Source organism: Danio aesculapii, chromosome 5 (assembly GCF_903798145.1).
Source record: "Danio aesculapii chromosome 5, fDanAes4.1, whole genome shotgun sequence".
Classification (NCBI taxonomy): Eukaryota; Metazoa; Chordata; class Actinopteri; order Cypriniformes; family Danionidae; genus Danio; species Danio aesculapii.
The window spans coordinates 17,656,318-17,674,394 of NC_079439.1; the positions used below are offsets into that span (position 1 = coordinate 17,656,318).

At 36.2% G+C, this 18,077-nt stretch overlaps 1 protein-coding gene across 1 annotated transcript in view; it reads right to left on the reverse strand.

The window, feature by feature from the left end:
* Nucleotides 1-18,077, reverse strand: part of galnt9 (polypeptide N-acetylgalactosaminyltransferase 9) — a 186,438-nt gene that overhangs the window by 58,419 nt on the left and 109,942 nt on the right. Inside the window, exon 5 of the mRNA XM_056457466.1 lies at nt 17,480-17,677. Coding sequence (XP_056313441.1) covers nt 17,480-17,677 — 198 coding nt within the window. The remainder of the gene's footprint in view (nt 1-17,479; nt 17,678-18,077) is intronic.

Genomic DNA, 18,077 nt, shown 5'->3' on the forward strand with positions numbered 1-18,077 from the left:
TGCATATTTTTTTTTCTTTCCTCTCTTAGTGCTAAATAATAATGATTGCTGAGTTGACCTTGTGTTCAATATATTATTTAGTATTGTTTAGTATTATTTAGAAATTCTAATGAGTCAACTCTGTTACCATGATGAAGGCAAGTCTTTGTCAAGTTTTAGGGAATAGCCATGTCAGTCATTCATTTTCTTTTTCGTCTTAGTCCCTTTATTAATCTGGGGTCACTACAGCAGAATGAACCGCCAACTTATCCAGCATATGTTTTACGCAGCGCATGCCCATCACTGGGAAACATACTCATACTCACACTCATTCACACTCATACACTACGGACAATTAAGCTTACCCAATTCACCTATACTACATGTTTTTGTACTTGTAGGGGAAACCAGAGCATCCGGAGGAAACCCACGCAAACACGGGGAGAACATGCAAACTCCACACAGAAACACCAACTGACCCAGCCGACGTTCGAACCAGCGACCTTCTTGCTGTGAGGCGATTGTGCTAACCACTGCACCATCGTGCTGCCCCTAGCCATGTCAGTAAAGGCTTTGTTTCCCCACATTTTTCAAATGCCTTGCGCAGACTTTTGCTGTTTATTCTGATGAATCCCTCACCCAAAGAGCACCGACACATTATTTAAGCTACCTCTGAGCACTTTTTGTTTGGTTTAACATTTAAAATTGCTTTTATTCAAGCCAAATAAGACTTTCTCTATAAAAAAAAGAAAGTATATATATTAAGAAAAAATATATATGACAGGAAATACTGTGAAAAATGTATTGTTCTGGTAAACATCATATGGGAAAATATATAAAGAAACAAACAAAGAAAAAAAAATGCTGTTGGACAACAACCAAAAAATATATTCTGTTTGATGTTTTTGTATAAGCTGAAGAGAAACCAGCATAAGGAGGTGAGCAGCTAAATAAAACATTTCTATTTATTTTCCTGGATGTGTTGAGGTCACACTGAAAAGAAACACAGAGTAAAAGTTTTCTCTGCAACTTTGCTTTACACTCTGGTTTGCTTTTGTTATCAAACTTTTGGGCCAGATCTGAGGCTTGTTACAAACACAGCAAGGGGCAAGATTATTTTGAGTCTCTATAAGATGTGTTGTGTTTCAGAAACTCAAGACGTGTTTGTCACTGGATGTCGTTTTTGTTTCGTTGGTTGAAAGTGAATTGTTTGTTGGCAAACCACAGGTGGGCCTCTTTCAAAGACTAATAAATTCTAGATGTACCAACATTTTTTACTGTGATCCATTATTTAGATCACAAAGAATAAAAAAGTCATTTCTTAGAGTCCATGCATTTGTGCCAACAGCACTGTCTTGAGGAAAATGTTTCAGTTATACCAATATTGATTTAATTGTGTGTCTTTTCCTCAGAATACACAATTACTCTACAGATACTTTTGAAAAGAGCAGACAGTTTGAAATGTTTTCATTACAGGATCAGATTGTGTCAGTATGTTGTATGATTTTGACAGTACTGGTACACTTGCGCTTATTTATTCTTTCTTCTTCTTCTTTGCAGCCAAGCACAGTAAAAGTATTAAACCGGAATGTAAGTGCCTTTTGGTTAAAGAGCCAGCACACACACGCACGCACACGCACACACACACACACACAAACACACACAAACACACACACACACACACACACACGCACACACACACACACACGCACACACACACACACACACACACACACACACACACACACACACACACACACACACACACACTTATTCACTATGGCCAATTTAGTCTATCCAAGTTTTAGGAACAAATAATAATTTGACTTCTAGTTGATCATGTGGTATCAGAAGTGGCTTTGATTAAAGGCAAAGACCTCTAGATTATGCTTATTTGACCAAAATAAAATATGATCATGCCTTGATTTTTAAGTATTTCATTAGGACAGTAAGGTCTGACTTAGACAAAAGTCCTGTCACTTAACAGAAATAATGTACAGTATAGAATTTAAAGTCATGGTGCAGTGGAAAAAGAATTAATATTGTGTATGACTCCAATGAGCTCGGAGAACTTCGTCCATACATCTCTGCAATGACTCAAATAACTTATTAATAAAGTCATCTAGAATGCAAAGAAAGCATTCTTGCAGGATTCCCAGAGTTCATCAAGATTATTTGGATTCATCATCAATGCCTTCTCCTTCATCTTACCCCAGACATGCTCAATAATGTTCATGTCTGGTGACTGGGCTGCCCAATTCTGAAAGTTTAGAAGTCAAGTTATTATTTGTTGCTCTTGCAACTGGGATCCATAACAAGACTTTTGTCAGGTAGCATACAAAATCTGGTAATTAGTGAATCAGTTCATATTAAAAGAGAAATACAAATCATTTGCCACAATTTTAAAGCATTTGGTAGGTAAATTATGAATTATACAATTACAAATACAATAATTTGTAATACAGGTTTAACTGTGCAAAACAAAATGACTATCATTTTTTTTTTACCTTCAGTTACAGAAGACACATTAAAATGTTTATTTATCGAATTTAAAATCTTGGCTGGTATTTCTAGAACAACAATCCTTTGATGGTGTGTTAAAAGATTGCATTGCAGCCCCAAATTACTAATCATTTTAAATATGATTTGCCATATTTCATGATTTGTCACTCCCTTTTGGCTTTACTAGGCTTTACCTATTTCTCAGCATGTTCTTTTTTCATTTAAAACTTTTATAATTTACAATAAATATCTTATTACATTGTGTTTGTATAATTTGTGAGCATGCAGACCTCACACTGAACAAACCAATCCAGGCTCATTGCGGATATGTACCCAGGTCTACATTTCTGGGGACAGCGAAATACATAACCGGAGGTACGTCTGCTCGCAGTTTTTATTTTGCAAATCCACCAGAGGTTGCTGTGTACAATTTAAAATTTCTCACTTATTGCATAAATCCCCCAGGAGTGCAACATACACTTCAGCTGACCAGGCTAGCTTGTTTATTCGGTTGTGTTAAGAAAGAAAACCTTGTCTAACTGTGTAATCTGTTGTTGCCCTTTTCTGTGTGTTCACGTATGCGTCTGCTATTTGTATCAAACTGTTTATATGTTTCAATCATTTGTCCCGTCGTTTACGGATCTTGGACAAAGTGGACAGGTAAGCAGGTCACGTGACATATGATGACGATTTTTATGTGTTTACTAGAGTGAATCTGATTAATGTTAGCTCCACATCTAACTATCAGGCACCTGTAGAGTTAATGCGTTCGAGTAAAACATATACAAAGAAAATTGACCAGGTGCTTTTTAAAAAGAATGACGGTGAATGAAAGTATGACCAATGATCTGTCTGACAAAAAAAGTGCCCTTCTGAATCAAATCAGCAGGATGCCCTTCTGAATCTTTCACTTAATTCGACGACACTACCGACTTTACATCTGTAATCTAGTTATTTCCCTTAATAGACAATAATAAAATGAAGGTGTTTACGTGAAGTGCATTCATGAAAGAGTTTCATGTAATTTTGGGTGACTTTAACTGCAGTTCGGCAGTTTCACTTTCACTCATGAACATTTCCTTCATGCTCCTGTGACAAACTGGACGAGTGAAATTGTCCAAACTTAGGGGGTGGGGGTGTCCTAAAAAGTTAAAAACCCTGCGTTAGGTTAGGGGTGACCACCATCCCTAGTACTTTCTGGATAAATAGAGTAGGATAGTCAGGACTCAGAAATCTTTAGTGTGTTTAATATTTTGTTTCATTTATTTAGTTAGTTAGATGCTTCTGGGGAGTTAGATATTGTTTGGGTTTTGTTCTTTTCTTTTCTTTAGCACCGCCCACATCCTTTCTGCCAGCTCTTTTGCTTTCCCCGTCTTTGTATTTCTCCAAATTAAATTGTATATATTGTAAATAGTATATTTTTGCTTACCTTCTTTTTCTTTAATTCATTAATTTTAACAATTAATTCATTTTCACTTTAGGTGTCTTAGTTGTGCTTTAGTTGTCTTATGCATTTTACTCACTGTATATATACATTTATTTTAATTGTACTTTTAAACGTCAAACCCAATTCCCTAGAATAACATCAGGGGTTTGTAACAATTTTGCTTTTATTTTACCTGGTTTCTGGAGTCATTCTTTGCCGGACTCAAACCCCATCATCATGTGGTCATACTGGTAACAACGGAATTGCTGCCCGTATGGAGGTAATCAGTCGGCTGGGAGAGTGAAAGGAACAGGAGCTGTCGGCGGCGTCCTACCGCCCCATAGTGTTCATTTTAAAGACGGAATGCAGCCAGATGTACCTCTGGCTTAATAATTTGCACTCTGCACTAATGTAGACAGGGGTAAATATCCACAATGAGCCTGTGTTGGAACAAACTCTTGTGTACTGAGTGAAATCTCACTACCTTAAAGAGATCACCCTAAAATAATAATTATCTCATCATTTACCCCTCCCTCATGTGGTTTTTCCCTCAAGTTTCTTTCTTCTGTTGAACAAAAAAGAAAATATTTTGAATAATTCTGGTTACTGGCACCCATTGACTTTCATGGTAGGTTACAAAAATATGGAGGTCAATGGGTGCCAGCAACCAGCATTCTTCAAAATATATCATTTTGTGTTCAACAAAAGAATAAAGAAATACTCAAATAGATTTTAAACAAGTGAATGGTGGGTAAATGATGATAGAATTTTCCTTTTTGGCTAAACTATCCATTTATGTGCCTCTGATTGGTTCCCATGTTCAACAAACAAATCTGTGATTGGTTACAAAGCTGTAGCAATGTAAAAGTATGCAGTAAACAGAAATTTTTCACAAATATGCACAAGTTAGATTAAAAGCAGCCACACATCAGTTGACTTTGCACAACAGCATAAAGGCTGGTGTAGATTTAAAAAACTTCATTGAGAAAATGTAAGAATTTGTACTTTCGATGACTTCAAAAATATTAAAACAATAAAAATGTTTCATATTTACAACCTACAGCCAAAGGGGTCTTTCTGGAAAAATGTATCACATGCAATTTAAGTGTTTATCCTCTTAGAGTGACTAATTGCTTATTTACAGACATTTGAACTGGACTGTCCTTCATTTAACTGTAAACATGAATGATTTAAATAAAGCCTGCTGCCGTGTGCTATGAGTATTGGGATGCTCTTTGCTAAAGAGCCACAGGCGAGCTGAGCAGCAGTGGATACAGCGAGAGTTTGAGAGAAGTGGAGCTGGAATGATTTCCAATAGCACAGCTCATTGACACACCGGAGGCCTGCAGGCGGCCATTTTAAACTGTCAATACGATCACGTCAGGAAAGCGCTGCATGGACAATGACTGCTGCCTTTTTCTGTAATGAGATTTTGCTCAAACATTTAACTTCTATTGGTACCTCAGGTCATATAATACATACGCCTAATACACAAATACACTGCATTGAACATGTACACAGACATCACCTATACTATATAACTGCAGGTTAACTATGTTTATATAACTTTAACTCTTAAAAAAATATTAGTTACTAGTTAATTACATACATTTATTATTATTATTATTATTATTATTATTATTATTATTATTATTGTTGTTGTTGTTGTTGTTGTTATTACTATTATTATTGTTGTTGTTGTTATTATTAAAATTATTATTATTGCTGTTGTTATTGTTGTTGTTGTTATTATTATTATTATTATTATTTCCTTTACTTAGCCAGAAGATCACATTGAGGCAGTACTGTATTCCAGTGAGACCTGGTAAAGACAAGCAGCACATAAAGTTTCACACACAAAAAAAAAAATCACACAAAACAATCCCACAAAATTACAAAAGCACCATTCATAAAAAAAGGTCATAAAAAGATCAGGGGCCTGTTTTAGTAAAGAAGTTTAACCAACTCTGAGTTTAAACTTGAACTTTCAGTTGATTTACTGAGAGACTAAAAACTCAAGAGTTTTCGATTTCAGAATAGCTGATCTGAGTTAGGTCAATCAACTTCAAGTAGACCAACTCAGAGTTAAGCAGGCACACCGCGACTATAAAAAGGCATTATCAATAGAGCGCAGATATTAAGAGTCACCATGAAAAGGAGATCAGCATTTCTTTCTCTAGCTTGATTGAGCTTGATGTGGTCATGCAAAGTTATAGCAAATATCAGCATATATTTAAAAAAGCCAACACCACTGCATTAGTGAAACAGAGACAGTTAGCGTGGGAAAACATAGCTGCTCAAGCAGTGTTGCCAGATTAGGCGGTTTCGAATTTATTTTTGCGGTAAAAAATGACATAGGCAGGTAGTGAAAATTTGGGCGGTTTTACAACGGCATGCCCTGGTCTGCCCTTATAGACCTATTTTGATCTCCCAAAGAGATGCCATAGCCCCCCTTCCTCGCATACATACGCTTAGAACAGTGTATCTCCTTCCCCGACACAACATCTCAATCACTTTTACATTTTCAATCAATTTTACATTTAAAGTATTTAAATATTTAAGTATAATAAAAGTAGTAATGTAATGTGTGACATTTATTAAATTTTCACTTGAAAAGCTATTTCAGATGTGATTGCATTAAATTACATAAAATAGGCTACTGCATAGTTTCTACAACAAATTTGACAAAACAAGAATGCTTATAACCTTAGCTTAATGTTCAGTGGAAATGTTTAATTTCAAGTTCCCACTTTTGCACACGTTGATCAGTTTTAATAGATTTAAAAGTGCACTTGTGTGTCTGCCTCTATTATTGATCAAGTGGTAGAGGTTGATATGACATTTAGAATGTAAGCAGAACTAAACAATAGTTTTTAGAATGAGTAATAATCCCATTAATCTAGTTACAGTACATGAAGGTCAGTGAATTTAAGCTAATTATTCATGAAAAAAGGACTAGCCATTCTTATATGTGACTTTGTTCTTTGTGTGACTGAAATGTAGGCAATAGCTATGTTTCCATTCAAAAATATTAATTAAATTTATGTGCAAAACTGGAATAATACATAAAATATGTGCTAATAAAGCAGCGTTTCCATCCAATGAATCAAAGAGAACAAAATCACTTCCTGATTAACTGGCGCCAAATTACAACAGTAAAAACAGAATTTACCGCGTTAGAAGAAGCTGTGTCAATCATATCTTTTTTTCAATAAATGTACTTATGCCTCAGAAGACAATGCTGACACAATGAACACGTGGGGGCATTTAAAGCCATGAGATGCGGAAAACAGACGCTCTTGACACTCTCCAGACGCTCTGGAGGTAATTAATAACATACATTAATACTGAAACAGTTATGGCATTTTTACATTTGTGCTCAGCCTGCTGGTTTGTCCATTCACACACATTTTCATCATCATATGATCTCTAATAACAAACTATTTTTAATGTGCATACTGGAATTTCTTCAGTAAAAGTGTTTCCATCATAGTTTATGCGCATCTTTTCTTATCCATTAAAAGTTTATTTCCCAGAGATGGATTGCGGCAGGAAGGGCATCCGCTGCATAAAACATGTGCTGGATAGTTGGCGGTTCATTCCGCTGTGGCGACCCTGGATTAATAAAGAGACTAAGCCAAAAAGAAAATGAATGAATGAATAAATTTCTAATAATTACTGATATTACTAATAATAATTAATTAGTAACAAATAAAGTTATGGTAACTAATAACCTTAACTTTTCCAAATTTGATTGTAATGCTGTAATGTGCACTTTTTGGAAAGCTGCTTTGAAACAATAATTATTGTGAAAAACGCTATACAAAAAAACTTGAATTGAATTGGATATACTGTATACATTTAGGTATGATGTACAGAATAAGTCTATCTGGAAAAATTAATCATATTAGTTTAATATAGATTAAAATGTTGCACTCTTCAAGATCCAAATGCTGTAGCTAATCTGGTGCAACACGGCACTAGAAACACCAAAGTACTGGTTTTAATTCCCATGGTGCACACATAAAAAATGCATACCTCAAATGCACTCTAAAAGCATCTGTCATGTGTACAAAATGCAGAACAGTGGCTTTAAAACATGTTTTAATCTATCATTTATACACTCGTTGGCCTTTTTATAAGGTACACCTTGCTAGCACTGGGTTGCACACTCTTTCTCCTTCAGAACTGCAGTAAGATATAGATTCAACAAACATGCTTGAATAGATTCAACAAGGTACTGGAAACATCCCTCAAATATGTTGGTTCATATTTAGATAACAGCATCACAAACTTGCAGCCGATTTGCCAGCTGTAAATCTGTAAAGCAAATCTACTGGAGTCTGAGATGATTTGAGTTTTGCGACATGCTGGGTTATTCAGCTATCAGACTTTTTTTTTGCCAGTATTCTATTTTCAGATTTTGGAGAGCTTGGGCCAATTTTAGCCTCAGTTTAACTGTCCATGGCATCAGTGTTTCCTTCTGCTGCTGTAGCTCATCTGCTTCAAGGTTTGGCATGTTGTATGTTCAGATATGTTCTTCTCCATACCTCAGTTGTAACAAGTGGCTATTTGAGTTACTTCTGCATTTTTTTTTACCTTGAACAAATCTACCCCTGCTGAAGAAAACAACATCACAGTAGCTTCAATGGTTTTGTAATGGTTTTAATGGTTTCAGTCGGAATAAGATTGGTTTTTAATGGAAACTTTTAACGACGGTTCTGTCGATCTGTACTTGCAAAACACAAATGTTCTTGAAATGTCCAAAAATACAATAGAAACCATTAAAATATGCTGGCCTCAATTTATTAGAGACTTGAGTAATATTCATTCAATCATTTTCTTTTCTGCTTAGTCCCTTTATTAATCAGGAGTCACCAAAGTAGAATGAACCGCCAACTTATACAGCACATGTTTTATCCAGCGGATGCCCTTCCAGTTGCAACCTAACACTGGGAAACACCCATACACTCCAATTCACACATACACTACAGACAATTTAGCTTACCCAATTCACCTGTACCACATTCCTTTGAACTTGTGGGGAGCACCTGGAGGAAAAATCACATGAACAAGCAAATCTATATATATAGATTTGTGTTTTGTTTATGCATCTGGATGGATTATCTGATGTTGTGTTGCGAAACACCCATACACTCCCATTCACACACATACATACACTACGGACAATTTAGCTTACCCAATTCAACTATAGCGCATGTTTTTGGACTTGGAGCACCCGGAGCAAGCCCACGCAAACACAGGAAGAACATGCAAACTCCACACAGAATTGCCAACTGACCCAGCCAAGGCTCGAACCAGCAATCTTCTTGCTGTGAGGTGCCAGCGTTACCCACCGCGCCACCGCGTTGCACATTTTCAAAAGATACTGATTAAAATGTTATGTGTTTTTTGTTGTTGTTTTAATGGCATTTGTAGTGGAAGACTTTAGAATCTTCTGTGATGGTTCCTACTTTTTTTCTCTCAGCAGGGACTGTTCTCCTGTTACCTTAGGCATCAACAGGGCATTTTCACTTCTGAGAATTACACCACATTGGATTTTCTCTTTTTCAGATCATTATGTTGGTTGTGTGCAAAAATATCAGGATATGGGTTTCTGAAATACTGAGTGTCTGAACACCTGACACAAACAGCCAAAGTAACTTAAGTCACCTTCCATCCCCATTCTGATAATCAGTTTGATCTTAAGCATATTCTCTTGACCACATCTACATGCATAAATTACTGCTTAATGGTAAATACTATTGACATATAAATAGGAATAATTTTTCACAATAGTACTGTTTGAAATCATTTTCTACATTCATTAAAAGGGCTTAGTCCCTTTATTAATCTGAGGTCACCACAGCGGATTAAACCACCAACTTATACAGCATATGTTTTACAAAGCGGATGGTCTTTCAGCTGCAACCCATCACTGGGAAACACCCATACACTCCAATTCACACATAGACTACAGACAATTTAGCTTACTCAATTCACCTGTACCACATGTCTTTGTACTTGTGGGGAGCACCCGGAGGACAAATCACAAGATATATATATAGATTTGTGTTTTGTTTATGCATCTGGATGGGATAGCTGATGTTGTGTTGCGCACTGTGGAGCATGCGCAGGTCTCTCTCTCTCTCCCTCTCTATAGCTGTGCTTGATTGGGTCCAACTGTGTTGCGAGCTTGAGCGTATAAGCGGAGGAGACGAACAAAGGATGGATCTTATGCTCGGTGCAGGCCGTAAAGCTCCGTTGCTGTTGTCGCCGCTGCTGCTGTTGTCCAGGGTGTCTCCTATTTCCTGCCCCAGATTATTTGTTGCATTAGTGTGATGTGAATGACTCATTTCGTTGACAAATCTTTATTTCTTTTCTCGTCATATTTCATTTGTGTGGTTTGTTTTCACTCATATTAGAACTATTACATTATTTTCGGATAATTAAAGCTGTATGTTGGGAATCGCTATTTACCCGTTTTCTCCTGGTTTGAGGCAGCGGGGGAGGAAGGGAAGTTTTGTTGTAATTTTATTTGGGGTTCTGTATTTGAGCAGGTAAGTTAGGGTTATTTCCCCGCAAGTTAGTTGCGTGTTGTTTATTATTTTGGCCTGGATTCCCTTCCGAAGAGATGCTTCCGAGATCTTTATTTTTAAAAAACAAACATTTCTTGTTTGTGTCACTAGTCTCCCCTTAATCCTGAGTTGGCCTAGTATTTTTTATTTGATTCTTGCTTTTTGAACTTGCTACTTTTTTAAATCATATTTTTCATTATTGTAATTTTTTCTTTTTGTACAGTTGAAGTCAGAATTATTACCCCCCTGTTTATTTTTTCCCCAATTACCGTTTAACAGAGATAACATTTTTTCAACACATTTCTAATCATAATAGTTTTAATAACTCATTTCTAATCACTGATTTATTTTTATCTTTGCCATGATGACAATAAATAATATTTTGCTAGGTATTTTTCAAGAGACTTCAATACAGCTTAAAGTGATATTTAAAGGCTTAACTAGGTTAATCTGGTTAACTAGGCAGGATAGGGTAATTAGGCAAGTTATTGTATAATGATTGTTTGTTCTGTAGACTATCGAAGAAAAAAAATTCACTTAAAGGGCACCTAGGTTAGCCCTTTTTTCAGATTTAATATAAGGGTTTTGCGTCTCCAGAATGTGTCTGTAAAGTTTCAGCTCAAAACACCCATCAGATTTTTTATTATACCTTTTGCAAGATTCTATTTTATACATTTTTGCACCGGGAGGCTGTTTTGTCATACTGCACCTTTAAGGCTAGTCCTCCTGCCCAACGTTTCTTCGTGCCCTAATCTCATCCCTCGGCTGCGTCAGACAATAGACAGACTTAGAGGAAGAAGAACTCATGTAGCGTTTGTGAAAAATACTACAGTAAGAACTTTACCAATGAGTATTTGTTGTGCAGTTGCATCAATGAGTCACACACAATGTCGTTACAAAGTTCACGCACGCGCACACAGACACAGATACACAGCGCAGACACACACACACACACACACACACACACACACTTGCACGCACGCACGCACGCACGCACGCACGCACGCACACACACACACACACACACACAAAAACACAGAGCTTTGCACTCTTTTTGCATACAAATGTGACAGGGTACAGGTTAATCTCCACTGCTGTATGAACATCTGTTATGTTAATGTACAAAATAAACCTGATTTAACGTCCACAAACCGAGACTGAACCATCTTCTTTTATCATTGTTCTGACATGCGGCTGTGCTGATGAAGTAAAGCTGAAGTAAATCGCTGTAATTCATTACACACGTGCATTGTTTTACAAACGTGCACTGTTTTAAAACATTATAAACTTGTAAAACTCACTCTTGATCACATTTGATGATGATTGATGATCCTAGCGAACTGAACAGACCTTTTATTCCTGATTGCTTTGCGCACGTCTGGTCTTGTTGATATGATTATACACGTGACTACCGAGACATGTTAACACACGCAGCTGTCAATCAATTCGGTGGGCGGGGGGACCACACTCCTACATCAAGTTGTCTGAAAACCGCTCCAATTAGTCCACCATTTTTATGTTGTTAAATTGGGAAAAAGCACTGGGTGTGTTTATATTACCCCAATACGACCGTCTATACACTATATCTACACATATGTCTGTCCAAACAGCTTGAAAAGTAGATTTTTCACCATAGGTGCCCTTTAAAGAGTCTAATAATTTTGATCTTAAAATGGATTTAAAAAAATAAAAACTGCTTTTATTCTAGCCGAAATAAAACAAATAAGACTTTCTCCAGAAGAAAAAAATTTATCAGACATACTGAAAAAATGTCCTGCTCTGTTAAACATCGTTTGGGAAATATTTAAAAAAGAAAAAAAATTCAAAGGGGGACTTATAATTCAACTGTATATATTTTTGGCCATTTTGTACAGTTTTCACTTTTTTAAATTAAATCACTTTTGTTGGCATATCCGTTGTTTGTCTTTTTGCTTCCACTATCACATTGTAAATTGCCACACCTTAAACGTTTTTCCTTTTACCCTAGATTAACATCAAAGAAGTTGTAACAACACACCGTTTAAATATACTTTAAATAAACTTACACAGCAAAATCCTCTGAGTAAAATTTCTCAGTTCAGAGAGTATTTAATCCCTCTTTAAATAAGGGCAAACAGGTTAGTAAAAAGTAAAGCTGCTGTTTATGGAGTTGCTTAATGATCCTCTGCTGAGATTTTGAGAAATTCAATGTATTATATTTCAGCTGATTTCATCTAAAGCTGTGACGGAAGGCAGATGTAGTTTTGTGTTTCTCTTTTGTGTTTCTGCTTATAAACAGCAGGTCTTCACCAGCAGTGCTCAATCATCACTTAATCCTTTTAATGTCTCATTAACTCAAGTAACTTTAACTCAATTTAGAGAGGGACCAAATACTAAACTGAGTAAAATTTTACTCAGAGGATTTTGCTGTGTAGCTAACAACTTAACATCAGCAAAAGAGCAATCATATGTAAAAGTAGAGTTTCTAAGTATTACAAGGTCAAATCAATTCTTCTTTCTTGCTACTGTGGGTCATTCCACCAGGGAACAACAAGTCTGTGAAAGTGTTTTCATGCCTTTTTGGGATGCCAACAATATTTGCTGTTCACTTGCAGAACACATGCTTGTTTAGAATAGATATTATCATTATTATATTAAAATATAAATGATTGCAAACTTCTGACCATCTGTAATCATTTTAATTGCTGTTGTCTAAATTATTATATAAGAAAAGCTTACATTGTTGATTATATGTGCTAGATACAAGAAGCTTTTCTAACCTAAAGAATCTAAATAACTATGCACACCTATATCTATGACTTTGCACACTAAAAGCTCTTAGGCTACTGGATATTACTGCAAAAAATAACTTTTCAGTAACCAATATGAGGCATCACGGGGATCAGCTCCAGTAATATTGGGCTACAGGCCTACTTTCTCTTTCCAAATAGCTATCAGTCAGAGACATGAATAATGAATAGGATTTCGTCTGTCCTGCTGCTCTCTCACAATAGTGACCTTGACCAGATTTCATACGAAATGAAAAAGTCCACTCTCTTTGGCAGGGTATATCCATTGCTCTCGGGGGTTTAGGACTGAGCTGTAACAAAGCTCATTTCAGCAACTTGGTTTTAAGCATAAAATGAGTATTTCAATGAAGAGGCTCGTGATATGAGGACTGGACTACAATTTTGGCTTTGGCATGATAACCGCCTCTGGTATCTTGGTATGAATATTAAATGAATCCCATCTTCCAAAAATTCAAGATAAACCCCTCACTATTTGTTGTTGATGTATTATTTACACTAGTTTGGAATCATTTTACTTGCATACAGCCCACTGATCGAATTTATTGTACTGAATAAAAATATCTCAATATTTCAAATAAAACAATGGATATTTATAGAAATGCTCTGATTGATCAAATGCATGGGCGATATTGGCTCAAATAATTCACAATTTGATGATGTTAAATATGCGAGGAAGAGGGTTGTGATTCAATTGGGATTGAGACAAAGATGCCATCAAAATGAAGAGAAAAGCCCCACAAATTCAAGGTAATTGAGCAAAAACGACAGCTGTCATGTTTGAAGTGTGAAAAATAATGAATAGTGTCAGTTTGTGGCATTTCAGGAACTGTAGGTTTGTGAACGTTGCTTCACATTCAGATTTTTTGCCATTCGCACGTTTATGTTCAAAGATATTACTCTGAAAATGAGATTTTTGAGTCTGTGTTCATTGAAGCTGCGGTCACACTTGACTTTTCCTTCCATAGACTTTCATTCATACGCATGCGAATGCGTCAGACCGGAAACCCAGGGTAATGCGTCAAGTTTCGCAGGTTGCTGCAGTGCAAAGTTCAAGCTTAGTGAACTCTGACTTGCGAAACCGCATCACTTGACTGCGTGAAACCAACCGAGGATCAAAACAAGACCTCTCTGGACAGAAATTTAAAGCATGGAGCAATCGCTCGCTTTTTTTAATGTCTAATCATCTTGTTTAATCCCGCCCCTTTTTGCAGCGCCGCACGACAGAATTTCGCACACACAAAGCCCAGTGTGACCGTAGCTTTAGGCTGCATTTATACCATTTTAGAATGAAGATGCCCCTTGTCCACCAGTGATGGGAATAACGGCGCTATAAATAAACAGTAATACTTTTTTCAGTAAAGAGTAATCAAATGAATTACTGTTTCTCCTATTACAAAGCCGTTTCCATGCAAGCAGTGTCTCTCTCAGCTATAGAACATCGAGGGGTCTTTCTCTGTGGTAGCTTTGTTTGGGGCTTGAGTGGGACACAACCAACCAGTGATTATGATTGGTGTGTCTGTGAATGTGGTGTAACAGAACGAGATGTTTGACTTAGATAGAACACATTTCCATCGTTTGTCAATCAGAGGCAGAGTAGTGCAGGTGTTTACACACAAGCACATGCACAGTCAGTCGCACACACCAATGACCAGGAGTCAGATTGATGGCAAATCCAACAAGTTCAAAGGTAGCTTTTGCAAACTGGAAACTTTTCTCTTAAAATTCGCAACCATCTATTGTGTTTAATTGTGCAACTATAGCAATGATGATATTTATAATAATATGTTGAATTTGATAGTTGACTCTCACATTGTCCCACAACAACATTAAAATAGCGTAGATTAATGTACAATGTTTTATAATTATTTTTGTCATTTGACATTTTTTTAAAGTAACACAATAGTTACTTTACATGGTAGTTAGTTACTTTTATAATTATGTAACTAAGCTACTATTTTTGTAACTATAACTAATTACTCTTTTAAAGGAACATGCCTCCATTCACACTATACAGTGTATTTTTTCCTTATAAAAAACAAAATACAGATCAATGTAAGGAGAATGACTGACTATGGATTTATTTGTCTTTGTAGAACTTGTCCTAGACTTTACAAACCCAAAATGATGCAGTGTTGCCAACTTAGCGACTTTTCAGACCCCCCCCCCCTAGTGGCACATTTTCAAAAAAGCGACTAGCAACAAATCTGGCAACTTTTTTGGTGTTACTGGAGATTTTTATAGACTCTCATGTGTCCGTACTGTCCCGTTCCTACTCTTCTGATGCCATCGGACCCTCCCCCGCCTCAGAGCACTCACAGTTGGCCCAGTCCTTGTACAGCAGCCTCTCCCACCTGCAGCCTGAGAGCAGATCAGCCCTCTGCGCATCGACAGCAAATGATTTAGCACTGCGAGTACAAGGTAATTCCCTTGTACAGTCAAACCGATCTGATCCTCCTTTTTTTCAAATGTAACATTTTAATTTGACCATTTGTTCTTTTTTTGTTCACAAAAACAGATATTTTAGTGACAGTTTCAGAACTTATCTGAGTTTATTACATCTGAGAGATCACTGCAAGTTCACATCTATTCTGACATACTGTATTCAACCAGCAATTAATTTAGTTAAATTGACATGTATACATAAAGTGTAGTGCAAATACAAATAGCCCTTTATTAACCATAAGCTGTTAAACAAACAGAAACAGTTGGACGTGATCACTGTAATGTGCAAATTGACATATAATGTAATTTAGCAACATTTAGCGAGTTTTCAGGCAGAGCTTAGCGCCTTTTCATTAAAAATAGTTGGCAACTCTGAAATGATAACATGATGACAATATATCGGAAATATCATTTTACAAGAAACTACACTGTAAAAAATTGCCATGATTTCAATGGGAAAAAACTGTAAAAATGTTTCAGTAAAAATCCGTAACCTGGTTAACAGTATGTTTCCTTAATAAATACGGCAAATAACTGTAAATTGATTTTCCCAGAATTCCCTGCATGGCACATCACTTTTTTTGCTTTTTGTTGACATGGATCTTTTTAGTTGTTTACATTATTTATACACGATTTATATCTAATGTTGATAAACAATGTTTATTTCATGACTTTAATTTTATGCGTGTTACCATACTGTTGTTTAGTAGCTGTGCGAATGACACTGAGCACCTTCTATATTGATACACTTTTCTGCTTGTGGGAAAAGTTGTTTGTGATGAGCATTGGTTCATTATGCTTTCTCATCACCACCTGCATAGGGCTGTGCCAACATGTCTAACTGTGTAACAAAAGATGAGTAGATGTTGGCAATTTACAATACAAACATTTTACATCTATAAATTGATAAAATATGGTAGTTTACTGTAAAAATTTGAAATTACATTTACGGTTTGTACCGTATTTTTAACGGTAAAATACTGGCAACCACAGCTGCCGTTTTTTTACCGTAAATTTTACAGATTTATTTTTTACAGTGTACTTTCTACTTCTAAGTGTTGCTTTTATTTAATTTTGCTGCTTGGAGTTTCTTTGCAACACTGACTTTCATTTCATGAGTGAAATATTGTTTCTACACTATCTTTCTTCATCATAATGTCACACTTATGATCTACTATTGTAGTTCTTTTTTTATTCATTAACGTATTAAACACTGTTTGACAATCAGAAAGTCTTCATTCTATATTATGTATTTACTGTTACATATTACAAAAACCTATTTGTTTTATGTAACACCTAATTACAGTTAAAGTGAAATTTGATACAGTAAAGTAAAAAAAGGAGAGAAATATTTAACATCACATCTGACATTTATAATTGTGAATCTGTGAAATGATGAAAGTCTTTTGTCCTTGAACAAACCTCTGATTTTAGTTTTACAATTGTACCAGCAGTCACCAAAATAGACCAACATATCTGAAATTATATCAAACTCTAGTTAACCATATAATTGTTATTTTTACTAATGGTATGCCATGCAACCCTACAGTATGCACTGAAATTTGTATTTCTTGCTCCATGCTCTCTATGGAATAACACCAACAAATCCTCCATGATAATGAAAACATGAATACATTTATTGCAAGTCCAGGAAACTAACTCCACCTTATCACTTGTAAAATATTCATCTCTTATATCCCTGGTCATTTATATTTCAGAGAATGTTCTCATGCATTATGGAGTGGTGCGCTGGATGCCCTTACCTGATTGGAGCAGTTTCATCTCCTCTGTCCAGCCAATCCTGAGGCGGGATGATGTACATGCACCACAGGCCCCAGTTGTAGCCATGAGCCGCATTAGCGTATTGCTGCACCTCAAAGGTATTGTACTTGATATTATCTATCGCAGGGAGGATTATCCTAGTGTGATCTTCTTTCACTCTGGTGAGGATCGGCTCAGCCCTGAATAAGTGATAGAGATCAGACAAAAAAGAAAGAAAGAAGAGATTGGGAGTTGAGACACATTGAGCCTTTCTTGCTTCCTGTACAAATAGTGCTTGTTATATTCCATTGACACAGAGCAACAGAGGTAAAAGCATGTGTTAGGGTGTCAATGTGAAATGTTCTTACAATATTTTCTTAAAATGGTTCTCCAAAACACCTATACCACAGGCTGAAAGCAGCGCTGATGGGAGAACTACATAATTCTGCAACTGGGAAACATTTTTTAGTACAGAAAAGGCTGTTCACTTGGTAGAGAGTAAGCGGTTTGGTTGTTTTAGCAGTACAGCAGAATCCAACTGCAATAATAATGGCACATAGGAGCAATATCAATATGTTCCTTTCAGAACTACACTTTTTT